We start from the raw sequence: 13434 nt of genomic DNA on the forward strand, positions 1-13434 counted from the left end.
GGTTCAGCAAAAGGCTGGACTGGCCCCCTCTCCCTCATTTCACTGAGCGGGAATTATTCCCCCATTCCTATTTCTATTTTCTGCCTATCTCATCTCTAATTATATGAGTGTTCTCTGAGCTAGGATTATGTTTTGAGAGTTTGATTTCAGATCTCTAGAAGGGACAGTCATCAGCATATCCTTTTCCCTTTTACGGTTGTATCAAGCATGAGTGCTGCTTCGACTGTATCTCGCTCCAAGGTGAAAGTTTTCCTCGACTCCCCCTTCCGTCGTAACTCTTACTCTGATACCACTGTCCTTTTTCCTGCTATAGCCGTCGGACAGCCCACCAAGGCTATTTCTTGCAGTCGCCTTTCTTGATGCCATCCACCAGTTGATTTTCCTGCCGCTTTTTACCCGCAGCCACTCGGCTCCCGCTATTGCATCCCACTTCCTGTTGTCAATCCCCCAAGTGTTTTCCCTGCAGCTTTTCTACCGCATCCACCCAACTCTTGTTATTGCATCCCTCTCCCCTACCTCCTGCTTACTGGCGTACCTGCTGCCGCAACTCCCTCCAGACCTTCAACATGCTGCCGCAACACGCCCTTCCTGTTGAGACCCCCAACCACTTGACTGCTTGCTGTCGTGACTCCCAATCACTCTGACAGTTTCCCACAACCCTGCAAACTCTCTCCCTGCTACCGCCGCCTTCTTCCAACCAGCCCCTCCCACTTGTGTCCGGCCGCAGTCCACCGATTTCATCCTCAACCTAGGGTGTCATTTATGTTTAAATTGTTATTTACCTATTGTAAAGAGACTTTGTTTGTAACCCAATTAAATTTCAGCAATAAAATTTGTATTTTCATTGTGGCTTAGGTTAACTCCGTTATCATTCACATCAATATCTATTGTACGGGCTCCTCATTAGTATCTTACACTAGAATGTGAGTGTACATGCATGTCTACACTCATAGTCTAAGATTATAAACTAATATGAATGAAAACACAAAATGCCTTTCACAAATTTGAAGTTCAAAGACCACCAACTGAAATAACCACTCACCAAGCTTAAGCAAGATATAAATATTACTAAGCCAAAAATTTAATATTTACATGAGTGAAAAATTTAGATTTATAATCACTTAATTTCACAAGGTTGACAGTCCATAAAAAAAAATATTAGAATCCAAAACTGCACCAGTATCCGATTGCGAATTCACAGAAATGTTTTAATTAAATCTTAGCTCTGACAGTTATTTCATTAAAATGCGCAATTAAAAAAACAACAGGTACTCAGCTTCTAACTGATCAAGAAACCTACACATTTTCAGTGCCAGATATTCTCATCCATCAAATATCAACTTCCAAATTGTGGACAAATAACCAAAAACTTCCCCCAAATAGGACGAATTACTCAAGATCCAACAATAAAAGCAAGACCCCGATAGTCAACTTTAAAACATCCAGCCGATAAAAATAAACCAGCCTATCAACAACAGATATCCCAGCTAGAATCAGGAAATCAGCAATGATTTGATAAAAGAAAAATACTTCAAAGTCCCCGATATTCAACTTTAAAACATCCAGCCAAGAGAAATAAGCAAGCCTATCAACAACAGAAATCCCAGCTAGCCTATGAGGAAAACAGCAATGATTTGATTTAAGGGAAAAAAAACAAAAAAAAAAAAAAAACAGCTTAAAGACCCAAAACGGCAATTGCCCAAATAGTAATAACAAATGGCTGAGCAATTAATAAACCCAATCCAAAGAACAGTAGTGAGCATAAATGGAGTAGGAGCAACTAAAACACGTCATATATAGGATCCCTAATCAAAGGCATGATCCAAAGATAAGAAAACTAAGAAAATAGAATAAACAAAAAGTAAAAAAACATCACTTGGATCATCACATTGCTCATCTCAAAACAAATGATTTGCACTTCTCACGAGAATAGACTTCAAGATTTACTTCAACATAATGGCATAGTGAAGGAAACATGATTCAACGTGGCGCATTCATTAAGCCCTCTTACGCTCAAAAAGGTGTGCCCTCTCACGCTCAAAAAGGTGCATATGAGGCCAATTTTAAACCTCCACACAAAATTATATCCAAAAAAAGTTATACTACTAGGAAAAAAACAAAATAAAAGACCTTACAAGAACAGCATTAAGGCCATAAATTTCAAATAAAAAAACTACTAGATATAAGATTAATAATACAAAAGAATCACAAAGATTAAAAATAAAATGATTTTAATTTATTTTACAGTATTTTAAAAGGCCTGTGCCATTCTATTTTCAAAGAAAGAGTCAAATATGTGTTAATCTGAATGGCTGGGGAGAATTAGAGAGAAATGCAGCAGAAAATCTAAGAACAAGAGACTGCATTTGAGCACACACAACCATGCATTCCAAGATATTTATGCCAAAATGCAAGCAATTAATACCCAAAAGCATTTTTGTAAGAATATAAATATAACCTGGCATAATCACTTGTCCTTTCATAAAGACCACGGCCAACAAAGTATCGCTCCTAAATATGAAAAATAAGAAAGAGGATAAATATTTGAGAATGCATAAAAAGGTATAGATTAAGGTTGTCCATACAAAACAAAAACCTGGTAAATCCACTTGAAGAACTGAAAAAATGGCCATCGATCTGACACATTTGATATCCTATGACAAGCTGGAATTTTGACTATTAGAGAAAATGCCACACGGATAGCTGCATAAACACCCAGAACGAGAAGGTAAATCCGAAAGTATGTTGAATCTGAGCTTTTACTGTTTCTTTCATCTAGTAGCTTCCTGTATGTAGATGTTAGAAGCGACTTAACCATCTGAATACGGATCCATATAACAAGCGATAAAGTGTTTATTAGAAGCACTAAAACTTACAAGTACAGGTACATTACAAATGCAGAAATGGCACCAAAAGAAGTAAGCCTAATAAAAACCCTTGATAGTGCAAAGCCTCTAGCGCTTCTGTAAGCACCATACATCAGAAAAGCATCCAAAAAACCTCAAAAAAAAAAAAAAAAAAAGAAAATCCATATTAGTGAATCTATCATATGCTATTCAAACAGTACATAAAAAGATTAAAATATTGACAAGCCAATACTTTTATTCAAATTAGCATTAAAAAAATAACCATTGAGATAATCTTACACTCTATAAAGTTCAACATAAAAAAGGCTGGTCCAACACTAAGCACTATCTTAAAAGTATTCAAGTTAATGGATCCCTTATGAAATGCAATAATTGTCAAACCCTGTCAAATCAAACAGAAAAGGTGGAAAATCAAATCCTCATTTATCATAGCTTCACAGATTAAGGAAATAACATATAAAGGTCTCCCTCAATACCTGAAACATTAAAAAAAGAAAAATCCATAGCCTGTGAAAACTGCGATACAGGTGCAAAAATGTTCGATGCTCAACAAAGCTGCTCTTTCCTGTCTGTAACAAAGTGGGTGTGAGTCTAAGAAAGCTAGATTAAAAAATTTTTATATAAAAAAGAAGAAAACTAACGAAAATGAGATAAATAATAACCCATAAAAAAGAAGAATTGTACAAACAGGAAATTACATAATTTTAAAATGTATCAATTTTAATAAATTAAAGAAATCAAGTTTAAACCTTCAGCAACAACAACAAGCCTTTATCCCACTAAGTGAGGTTGGCTGTATGAATCTTTTTTCTCCATTGTGTCCTATTCAGTGTCAGATTTTCGTTTAATCCTAATAAATTAAGATAATTTTTTACGCATTATGTCCAAGTCTTTTTAGGACTACCTCTGTCTGTCCTAACATAAGTGGAATCTAAAACATCTACTCTACTAACCAGATCATCAGATAGTCAACGTTTAATGTGACCAAACCATCTAACACAACCCTCTCTAATTGTTTGCTACCAACTCATTCACGGATACATTTGTTTCGCACTTGTCTCTAAGTGTTGAGGCACTTATCCGCCTAATCATTCTTATCTCAGCAACCCTTAACTAAGTTTTATGCTTATCTTTTAAAGGACAACATTCTGCACCATAAAGCATTGCAGATCTCACCATTTTAATTTTTTTTTTCCTTCTAAGTTTGAGTGGTACTTTTATATCACACAATAGGCCCGATTCATTTCTCCACTTCAGCCAACCAACTTGAATTCTACAAACAACAACCCCATCTATATCACCCACTTTGAAAAATAAACCCTGGATATCTAAAACATTCACATCTTTTAATGATTTGAGTGCCCAAAGTAAAAACTCTACCACTAGATCTACTACTAATAGAATTACATTTCTTGTATTCAGTTTTAGATCTAATCAAACAAAAGCCTTTAGACTCTAATGTAGACCACCATAATTCAAGTTTTTCCTGAACTCTTTCTATACACTTATCTACAAGAAGGATTTCATCAGCAAAAAGAAAACACCAAGGTACATCCTCCTATAAATGCCCAGTACGAGCATCCATAATGGCAATCAAGTTTAAACATTACTAGAAAATTTTATGTTAATAATTGACAGCTTGTCAGTAATAATGAAGTGAGCAGGCAAACACATTAGCATGCAAACATATAGCATACATCTCTCAAATTTATATCTTACTAAAATCCAAGTTCAACCACAGAGAAATACTTGTCAGAAAAAGCTTCACCCTTTACAAAAGAAAAATGCCAAAAATATAAGAATATAACTCGGAGAATAATATACAAAGACATGCATTCAAAAGAATACCCTCATTTATGGAGAACTCTCAGGCAGCTCTACAAGCAAACATCCTAGCATGAAAGCACTATTGCACATTAATACATATATCATATGTGTGTAAGCAAACTATATGACTCTAGGGAACTACGATCCACAAGTCTGATGGAAAATGAATAATAAGGACTATAACAGTGATAATAATTATGTCGATTAGTCAGCTTACGAATGTGTGCTTAACTATAGCAATATATGCTATGTGATTTCTGTGATTCAAAATAAGATCGATTAACTCACATGCATAAACACCATCAGCATTCAAAGTGTTGCAGCACGTAATAATGTGTAAAAAGTAAGTAGCTTAATTAATGTTTGTATAGACTACTCTTAATGGGATAATCACATTTCAAAAACACATGCAAGCTCCCCAATGGACAAGTTTTTCTAAAAACTAAGAGAAACTTGCACTTGAGAAGTGAAACAAATGATTTGGCTAAACCAAAAAGAAACAAATGTAACTACTAAGTTCGTACCTAAAGCCTAAGCTTCCTTGCCTTAACTCTGGAGTGATTTTTTCTTCATTTGATGTACTAAATATTATATATGCAGAGATAACTTAGAGCCAAAGTTAAGATTGCTCCCTTTGTATTAAAACCCCGACATGCACTGAAAATAATTAATTAGCTTAAAAACTTGGAAAAAAATCGTCTCCCCATAGCCTGTAAGTGGCAGAAGTATAGAGTAGCACCTAGGGGTGTAAGTGAGTCAACTCGACTCGTGAGTGTTATTACGTTAAGCCCGATTGTGTTGCTTAATTGTTCAATAAAGCTCTTAGTTTCGCCGATTAAGTTTGATTGTTTGTCTGCTCAAAAGAGAGATGACTCTTTGAATTAGGTTATGAAGTGGCCTGGCACTTGGAACCCGAGCACTCAGACCTCCAAAACTAGGAGGGGAGCCGCAGCACCCAACCAGGTCCACATGCAAGTCCAAAAGACAACACAATGTCGGAGGTCAGTGCCCCAGCACAAGGAGAGATGCAGTGCCCAATCACGGTGCCCTGACATCACTAATCTCAATTGATAAGTTCGAGGCATAAAATTACACATTATATGTGGGAACAATGTGCGAAAGGGTTTTGGACTTCAAAGTTCATCAGTGTGAGGTAAAAGAACGTTTTTTTCCAAAGTGTAGAGAAACTTCAGTGTAGTGTAATTTGTAAAATTCTCCTCATTTTTCATAGTGAGTTTTTGGTGTGGTGTGGCTTCGTGTTTTTTTTCCGCTCTCGGGTCTATCTATGTTATATATATATATATAATATATATATATATATATATATATATATTAAAAGCTCAAGGACATATTTTATTAAAATAGAAAAGATACATAAAGATTGTATGAGAGGGCCCAGTAGAGGCACTCTACCCATACGATACCAAGTACAGTACTATCCCAACAAAAGATACACATAGACTCGAAAAATTTAAAACATGCAGGCTCATTTGATCCTCGGTTTGATTAGATATTAGAACCGTAGTAAAAGAAAAGATAGTCGTTGCCACAGCAATAGGTTCCAATGTATGTGAAGTGAGAGTTGTCACTTCTGCACCAGATACTTTCCGAATAGAAGCTACAAAGTTATTCTGACTTTTGGTCCGAACATTATCCCTTATAGTATGGTCAGGAGAAGGGTTCCCAGGGGTAGATTCCATTTTTTTGGTAATTCCCCCCTCCGGTTGGCTGTCATCTGGTTTACTGAGAGCGCATTCAGATACGTGGGATGCACTAACAGCATGTTCCTGCTTCTGACTTGGTTCTCAACTGCGGGTGTAATCTGAAAAACTTCTCTTGCGGGTGTCCAAACATCTTGCAGTGCTTGCAAAAGTAAGGTTTTTGTTTCATAATAATTTTTTGTCAATAACCATTGTGAGCACTTCTTCAACATTTGGTAGTGTAATATCTCTTTCAATTAAAATGCTTGCAATAGAGGACCTTGAGAAATGAACTGTAAGTGTGTCTACCTACAAAGTTTTCTAAGGATAGTCTCAATTGCATATAAGATAAGTAGATCAATGAATTGAAGCTTGAGTTCGGTTAATGAGAACCATATAGGCGTAATTGGGGGTTCTTCACTAAGATCAAAATCATGAATCCATTTGAGCAATTTGATATGATTGTCTCGATTGTGATGAGTTTCTTTGAGAAAATCCTTATGAAATATTTTTTAATGCTCAGTTATATCAAAACATGTCCTCCGTCGAAAAAACTTACCTGTCAAGCTCCAACCAGTTTGAAATCTTCAAAAACCTTCCTGATAATCTCCATCTTAGGGCGATCTAACTGAAACTTTCCAACAAGAAAAATTTAAATTTTCCTGCACCAGTTGAAATTTCAGCGTCAGAGAAGAATAGTGCTGGTTTGACTGCCTTCTTCATTATTTTTTTGATGTGATTACAATCTTCATGTCCTGCAACAGAATCATGGTACATCTACGGAAACATCGGACTATCTGCAAGATGAAAAGGGGAGTTGCGTTTGTGAATCATTGTAGCATCAGAGGGTTTGGCGAGATTATCACTGGCGAGGCAGACAACGTAGGATAGCCCTGAGGCCATGAGCATGTTTCACACAAGCACAGCAGGCACAGCAAGATGACGCACGAGAAGCTCTGCCAAGTCGGACAGAGGGGAGTCGAAGAGGTTAAGGCAGTCGCAGCTCGACAAGTTCGAAAAAATGATGAGCCGCAGAACGAACGCATAATTCGTCGCAGCTCGACGAGGATGACGAGCAGCGGAGGAGTGTGGAAGTCCCTTCGTGCGGAACGAACGCAGAAATCGCCGCAGCTTGACGAGTCGTGGAACAGTGATCCGCGCAGAAGCTAGCCACAGAAGCTGAAAGTTCCTTCATCTTTGGACAGGAGTCGACAATCGCGGAAAATGAAATCGTCGTCGAGTACGAGAACTTCCAGAAGCCAAAGAATCAAACCAGAAAATCGCCATAAGGCGAAACCCTAGCGGACATACATATAAAGCCTAATGGCTAATATATTAAAAAGAAAGTAGGATACAGATGCATTGTGTGGGAGGGCCCAAACATGACACATTGCCCACACGATAACCATCATATGCAAATAATTTCAAAAAAAAGAAAATACAAAAGAATACATGAGAGACCTAAAGAAAAACCTAAAGAAAAGAAAAACAAGAAAAGAAAAACCAAAAAGTGTCAAAATCTGGATTATCAGGTAACTAAAGAGCGACCCAATTTTGTCTTGTCTCTGCCTCTAATTTTAGAGGAGTCAGCTAATAAATTGGTGAGAGTGTCATTGCAAGTAGTAATCAATGTATCATACAATAAATACCCGAGCTCGAGTCAACCTCCATTCTTCTTCTTCTTCCTTCTGGAATAGACTTATCATTCTTCATCCGAAGATTGGCTCGTCTGGTTAATGGATTGGTCTAAAGTGTGTCGGACATGTGTAGGTTCTTGAACATTAGAAGGAACTACTTATTGTATCAGCTGATCTTTCATCGGATCAAGGGAACGGGAGCACTCTCGTGTGTCCTGACATGTAAGTGGGTCTTCTTCAATAACAGTGAGTGGTATAAGCACATTTGGATATTTACCTATGGTATGGTGTTTTTCATGAAGAACTGCGGTGTTGGAAAGGAGGGAGGGATCCACAGGCAAATCAAACACCAAATGTTGTCTTGTGGGAGCTTCCTCTACATATTGAGCAGATGTGTCTATAACAATGAGGTGAGACCCTTCTTTGCTTTCTTGAGCTTTAGCTTTCAAGTTTGGATGGAGCATGTGACATTTATCAAGTGTATGCCCAAACTTCTTACAGTTGGTACAATAAAAAGGTTTATGTTCCATGACAGTTGGTGGTCAATATCCTTTGTGAGTTGTGTCCAACCAGACTTCAGTAATATCAGGAAATGTAATATCCATTTCCATAAGTATTCTAATCATAGAAGGTCTGGTTAGGTTAAAGGTAGACATATCTAGCTTCATGGGATCTCCAAGAATGGCTCCAATAGAATAAAGAATCTTATGATTAAAGAAATTCAACTTGAGACCAGGTAAACTAATCCATACCGGAACAATAGGAGACACATAATTTGGATCAAAATCAGGAGACCACTTGAGTAACTTCATTGACTTGCCTGTAATGTTGAGATATTTTTAGAAAAAATTTGAGCATAGTCTTCAGCTAGAGTTAACTGAATCAACATATGTCTCACATCCAAAAGGCCCCCTTTTCTACTTACCTACAAGTTTGAGATCGTCAACACTCTTTTTGATAACTTTCATAGGTGGGTGTCCTCACTCAAGTTTCCCAATAAGAGTGAATTTCAATTTCTCAGTCAGGGTTGAAATTTCTGAATCAGAAAAAAATAATGTTGTTTTCCCACTCTTCCTACTTATCTTCTTAAAAAAAGGAAAGTCACTCGTACCATCACGACATTCCTTATAATCGTACCATCACGACATTTCTTTGAGCTTGAGAGGAAGACAATAGTAGATTCTGCAAGATGATTACCCACCACGTGGGCAAAAGAAGCTTTGTCAGGATCAACCGAAGAAGAAGGAAGCGTCATAACGACAATCATTTAGCCCACAGATGCAAAAACGAAAAAACTAGACGATCCGATGGAGCACCACCATCAGCGAATGGACGCGCGTCGGGTCGAAGCAGTAGAAGTCCGACCCGAGGAAACATGTGCAATGCGGAAGAGGTAACTGCAGAAGACGAACTGTCGTGAACTGGTCGAAACAACAGAACGCAAACCGCGATCAGGTCGAAACTGCGAGAGAGGAGCTGCAAAGCGCGAACGACACTACAACGAGCAGCGGGCACAAACGCAGCTTAACGAAGCAGACAATGGGACAGAGGAGCATAATCCCCTTCTTCTACGAGCATGGAATTACAGTAGCAAAGGCTTGGGTTCGTCGTGAGACGAAACCCTAGCAAAGCTTATAAGCTTTCTGGTTTCTTTGTTTACTAATTTGTTCACTTATGTTCAAAGTTTTCTTCGAATCTCTCGAATCAATTTTTGCGATTCTAAATACACCTCTTCTTCCCCAACAGTGACCCAGCTCAAGCTCAACTCGATAAGTAGCACATGAGTTAAGCACGACGAGCTAATAAGCCAAGCTAAAGCCAACCCGGGCTCGACTCATTAGTCGTTAGTCGGCTCAAACTAAATTAAATTTTAAAATTTAATCATTGAATTATTAAAAAAATTTTAAAAATAATATTTTATATTTTATATAAAGTGATTTTTTATTATCTATCTCTTAGTTACACATTTTATCTATCTATGATTTCATATAACATTAGCATGAAATTATATTATATTCTCTTTAATAAACAAGTCGGAGTGAGCTTGTTCAAACTAGTAGAAGTAAACTCGAGCTTGAACTTGATTAATTAATCAAGCTCAAGTTCAAGTCGATAGTGGCTCCGCTCGACTCAGACTCGTTTATACCCCTAATAGCACCAATGTCCTCTAATGTGATGTATATTCTCCAAGGATTCCAGATTTCATATCATTTCCAGATATAGCCACTCTACATTAAGAATATAATTGTGTTTGCATATACCAGGTGTAGAAATTTTTTAGTTTTTGCAAACTTCCTTTAATATCTTAAAAGCCCTACCTACTACTATATGGATGCTCATTTTTAATATTCTTCAAAGTAAGAGCTATTTCATTTATCTTTCCAGATATAAATTTACGAAATTACAATGGCACAAATAATTTTTCTTCTGTACTGTCGAGTGGGCAAAATGCATATCATAGAGCCTTCACAGCTCAATTTCGAATTTTCAATCTTTCAATGCTATTTAGTATACCAGGTGCATCAATTCAATTCTTCCTTAATATAGATTTGTGAATTGCCTTCAACTTGTTAAATATGCTAATATTTTACTTGCAATATTTTTTTATAAAAATAATTTACCTTGTCGCTTGAGAAAATTCAAAATCCTCTTGCATCTATAAAATACAAATTAGAATATTACAGGCATAGATTTCACAAAAGTGCTTCCATTCAACATCATATCAAAGAAAAAAAAATATTAATAAAGTTGGCTCTTTTTTGCATAGAACACACAAAAACATGAACCCATGTGTAAATAAAAAATAAACATGGACACGCCCCATCCGCGGTTCCTTGGTTGAAGGTTTAACATTTGCATTCATGAATTTAAATTAATGAAAAAGTATGCTAGCTTGCGGGAGATGCATACATGAATGTTCAATATTGTACCAGATCTACACATAGGTGCTTGTATTTAGTTCAGAACGTTCGGCACTAAATTTGTGATTTTTGGAAAATATTGATGCATGAACCAAATAGTTATTTGGAATTAGACTAATTGTTCTTATGACAAGCATATCCACCAAAATAGGAATGATTACTCTATAAATTGATATTCTTTAGAAGAGCAAATATTGATCTTTAATGGAATTTTTTCCTTCTTCCAAATTTTAACCATTCGCAGGTCAATTGGATGTGTCGCTCTTCCAAGTTCAATACAAGCAACACTTATGAAATTCCAAACAAGTCATCCCTATGTATCAGCACGAGACCTGAATTTCTAACTTGGATCTAATTATGGTAAATAAATGATAATTGTTTGTTGATTTTGAGTAATTTCAGCAGATCATAAACTCGGACTCAAAAAATAACATCAAACAATTTCAACAACTAATCTTAAGGAAACCCCATAAATTAAATTTTGGCTTTATGTGCCAAAAAAATTACCATCCAACCATAAAAATGGCTAGCAAAAAATGTGCGGATGGAGTCGAGATGATAAGGTAGAAATTACTCACTAAAAAGGTGACGGTCAAAGTTCCATAGTACAGCTAAAATCTCTGTTTAAAAAGGTGCTCTTGTGGTGCGCCCGGGGAGCTCCCCGGGTTGAGGCGTAAGCCATTTCGCCCTTAACCCTCGAAGGGGGCGCAAATCTCACGAAGCTTACGCCTGGGAACGCCCAAAGCACAATTTGCACCTCATGGGGCGTACGCCACTTTTATTAATCGAAAAAAAAAGGAAAAATCCCTAATTTTTCAAAACTATCGGATTCACGCTGACTCAAGCATCTCTCGCATGCAGAGTCGCAGAAGATCCCGAAATCATCTGCTTCATCCCTCACACGAAGGTAATCCCAAAGTAGGTGATCAAGTCGTATACTTCGCTCTCGCACGCAGGCGCGATTGCTTTGTCCCGCAAGCATGCGATCCCACGGCTTCCTCTCTGGAAGGCAGGCAGAAAAACACACAGCGTTTGTTTCTCTCCCGCACCAACGGGGTATGCTTCTCTCCAGCACCTGTATCGTCCTTGTCGCAGCAGCGCAGCCTGATTGAGTTTCGGTTGTTTTAGGTATCATTAATGGATTATTTCATTGTAGCCACGATGAGTTTACTATGGCTATAATAATTTCATTGTAACTACAATAAAACGCAAATTTGATTTTCTCTTTTTTTCAGCTTTTGCAATTTGTTAGAGATCACACAATCCATTTACTCATAACAAAACATTTTCATGTTTGTTAGAGGTGGATTTGATCTGACTTTTTTATTTTAATGTACAGGGTTAGTTATAAACTAATAATAGAAGAGGGAAGATTGTGTGACCAGTAATAGTCGCACTAGCAAGGACTTTGCATGGCAATATACAACAAGCACGCCTAATGAAAAATATTCTAGATGTAAGTTTTGAAATCAATTAGCGTAGTGGAACAATAAACAAGATGAAGCAATATCTAGCTAGCACACACGAGGATATTAAACCATGCACTAAAGCCCTCATAGAAGTCAAAGATAAATGAAAGAAAGCAAAAGTGACAGTGTATTAAGAGACATTAGAAGTAGTGCAACAAATGTTTGTGGAATTTAAAATGCTATCGATTCATCATTATTTGACTCCTTTCAAAGGCCACCTATAGTTAAAAGTCCAACGGATTCTTTCACCACAACACAAGAAAGAAATTCTACTACTCAAATGAATTGGCATTTAATGTTGCCAACTACCCATATCATATGTCTATGCTTGAAGAAATTGCTAACTTTGGATCTGTTTTACTCCATCTACAATGTATGATTTACGAGCTTCGATAATCACAATGAAATTGCTACAATGCATAAAAAAATATGCTTTCTTGATTATTTCCGAAAGTTGGATGATGGAAAAAAATTGACGTACAAAAAATCTATAGAAATAAATAAAATTAAGCCTAGCATGTAACAGAAAATCTAACAAAATAAGAGCAAACATCAGCAAGAATTATTGTTAGACTGAAGAAAATAATAACACTAGAAATAAGTAACATGGAAAGGAACAACTTCACCAATAACTTGCGGTAAAAGTTATAGGACTGACCCTCTTCCGTTTGCTTGGTTTCAACAGAAATGAAGAATCCTTATTCATTGGCCAACCCAGATGAAAGCAAGATGGCGACCTGCAATGTTAGGTGCAAAAGAAACTTCAAGTAAATAAAAGGTTAAAAGTAAGAAAAGAACCAAGGAAAAACGTTCTTTACAGAACAAACCAAAAATATTCATTAAAATCATCATAGTTCCTCCATGCTGAGTGAGCGGCCTTTCCATTATTGTTTCTTTTAGCCTCCTGCAAAAAGTTGTTAAATATATGCACAATTACACATAATAAAGAGAGATACAGGCTTTTTACCTATTTATCCATCCATAAAGAATCAAAATATATATATATATATATA

General features: G+C 36.7%; 1 protein-coding gene across 1 annotated transcript in view; it reads right to left on the bottom strand.

Annotated features, from left to right (window-relative positions):
- LOC110039311 (callose synthase 10-like) overlaps positions 1-13434 on the bottom strand; it is a 207574-nt gene that overhangs the window by 115563 nt on the left and 78577 nt on the right. The window contains 7 exon segments of the mRNA XM_020744331.1: positions 2459-2511; positions 2597-2786; positions 2877-3000; positions 3147-3249; positions 3344-3436; positions 13080-13158; positions 13249-13325. Of these exon segments, the coding sequence (XP_020599990.1) occupies positions 2459-2511; positions 2597-2786; positions 2877-3000; positions 3147-3249; positions 3344-3436; positions 13080-13158; positions 13249-13325 (719 nt within the window).

This window comes from Phalaenopsis equestris, unplaced genomic scaffold, assembly GCF_001263595.1.
Source record: "Phalaenopsis equestris unplaced genomic scaffold, ASM126359v1 Scaffold000002, whole genome shotgun sequence".
In the NCBI taxonomy this organism is placed as follows: domain Eukaryota; kingdom Viridiplantae; phylum Streptophyta; class Magnoliopsida; order Asparagales; family Orchidaceae; genus Phalaenopsis; species Phalaenopsis equestris.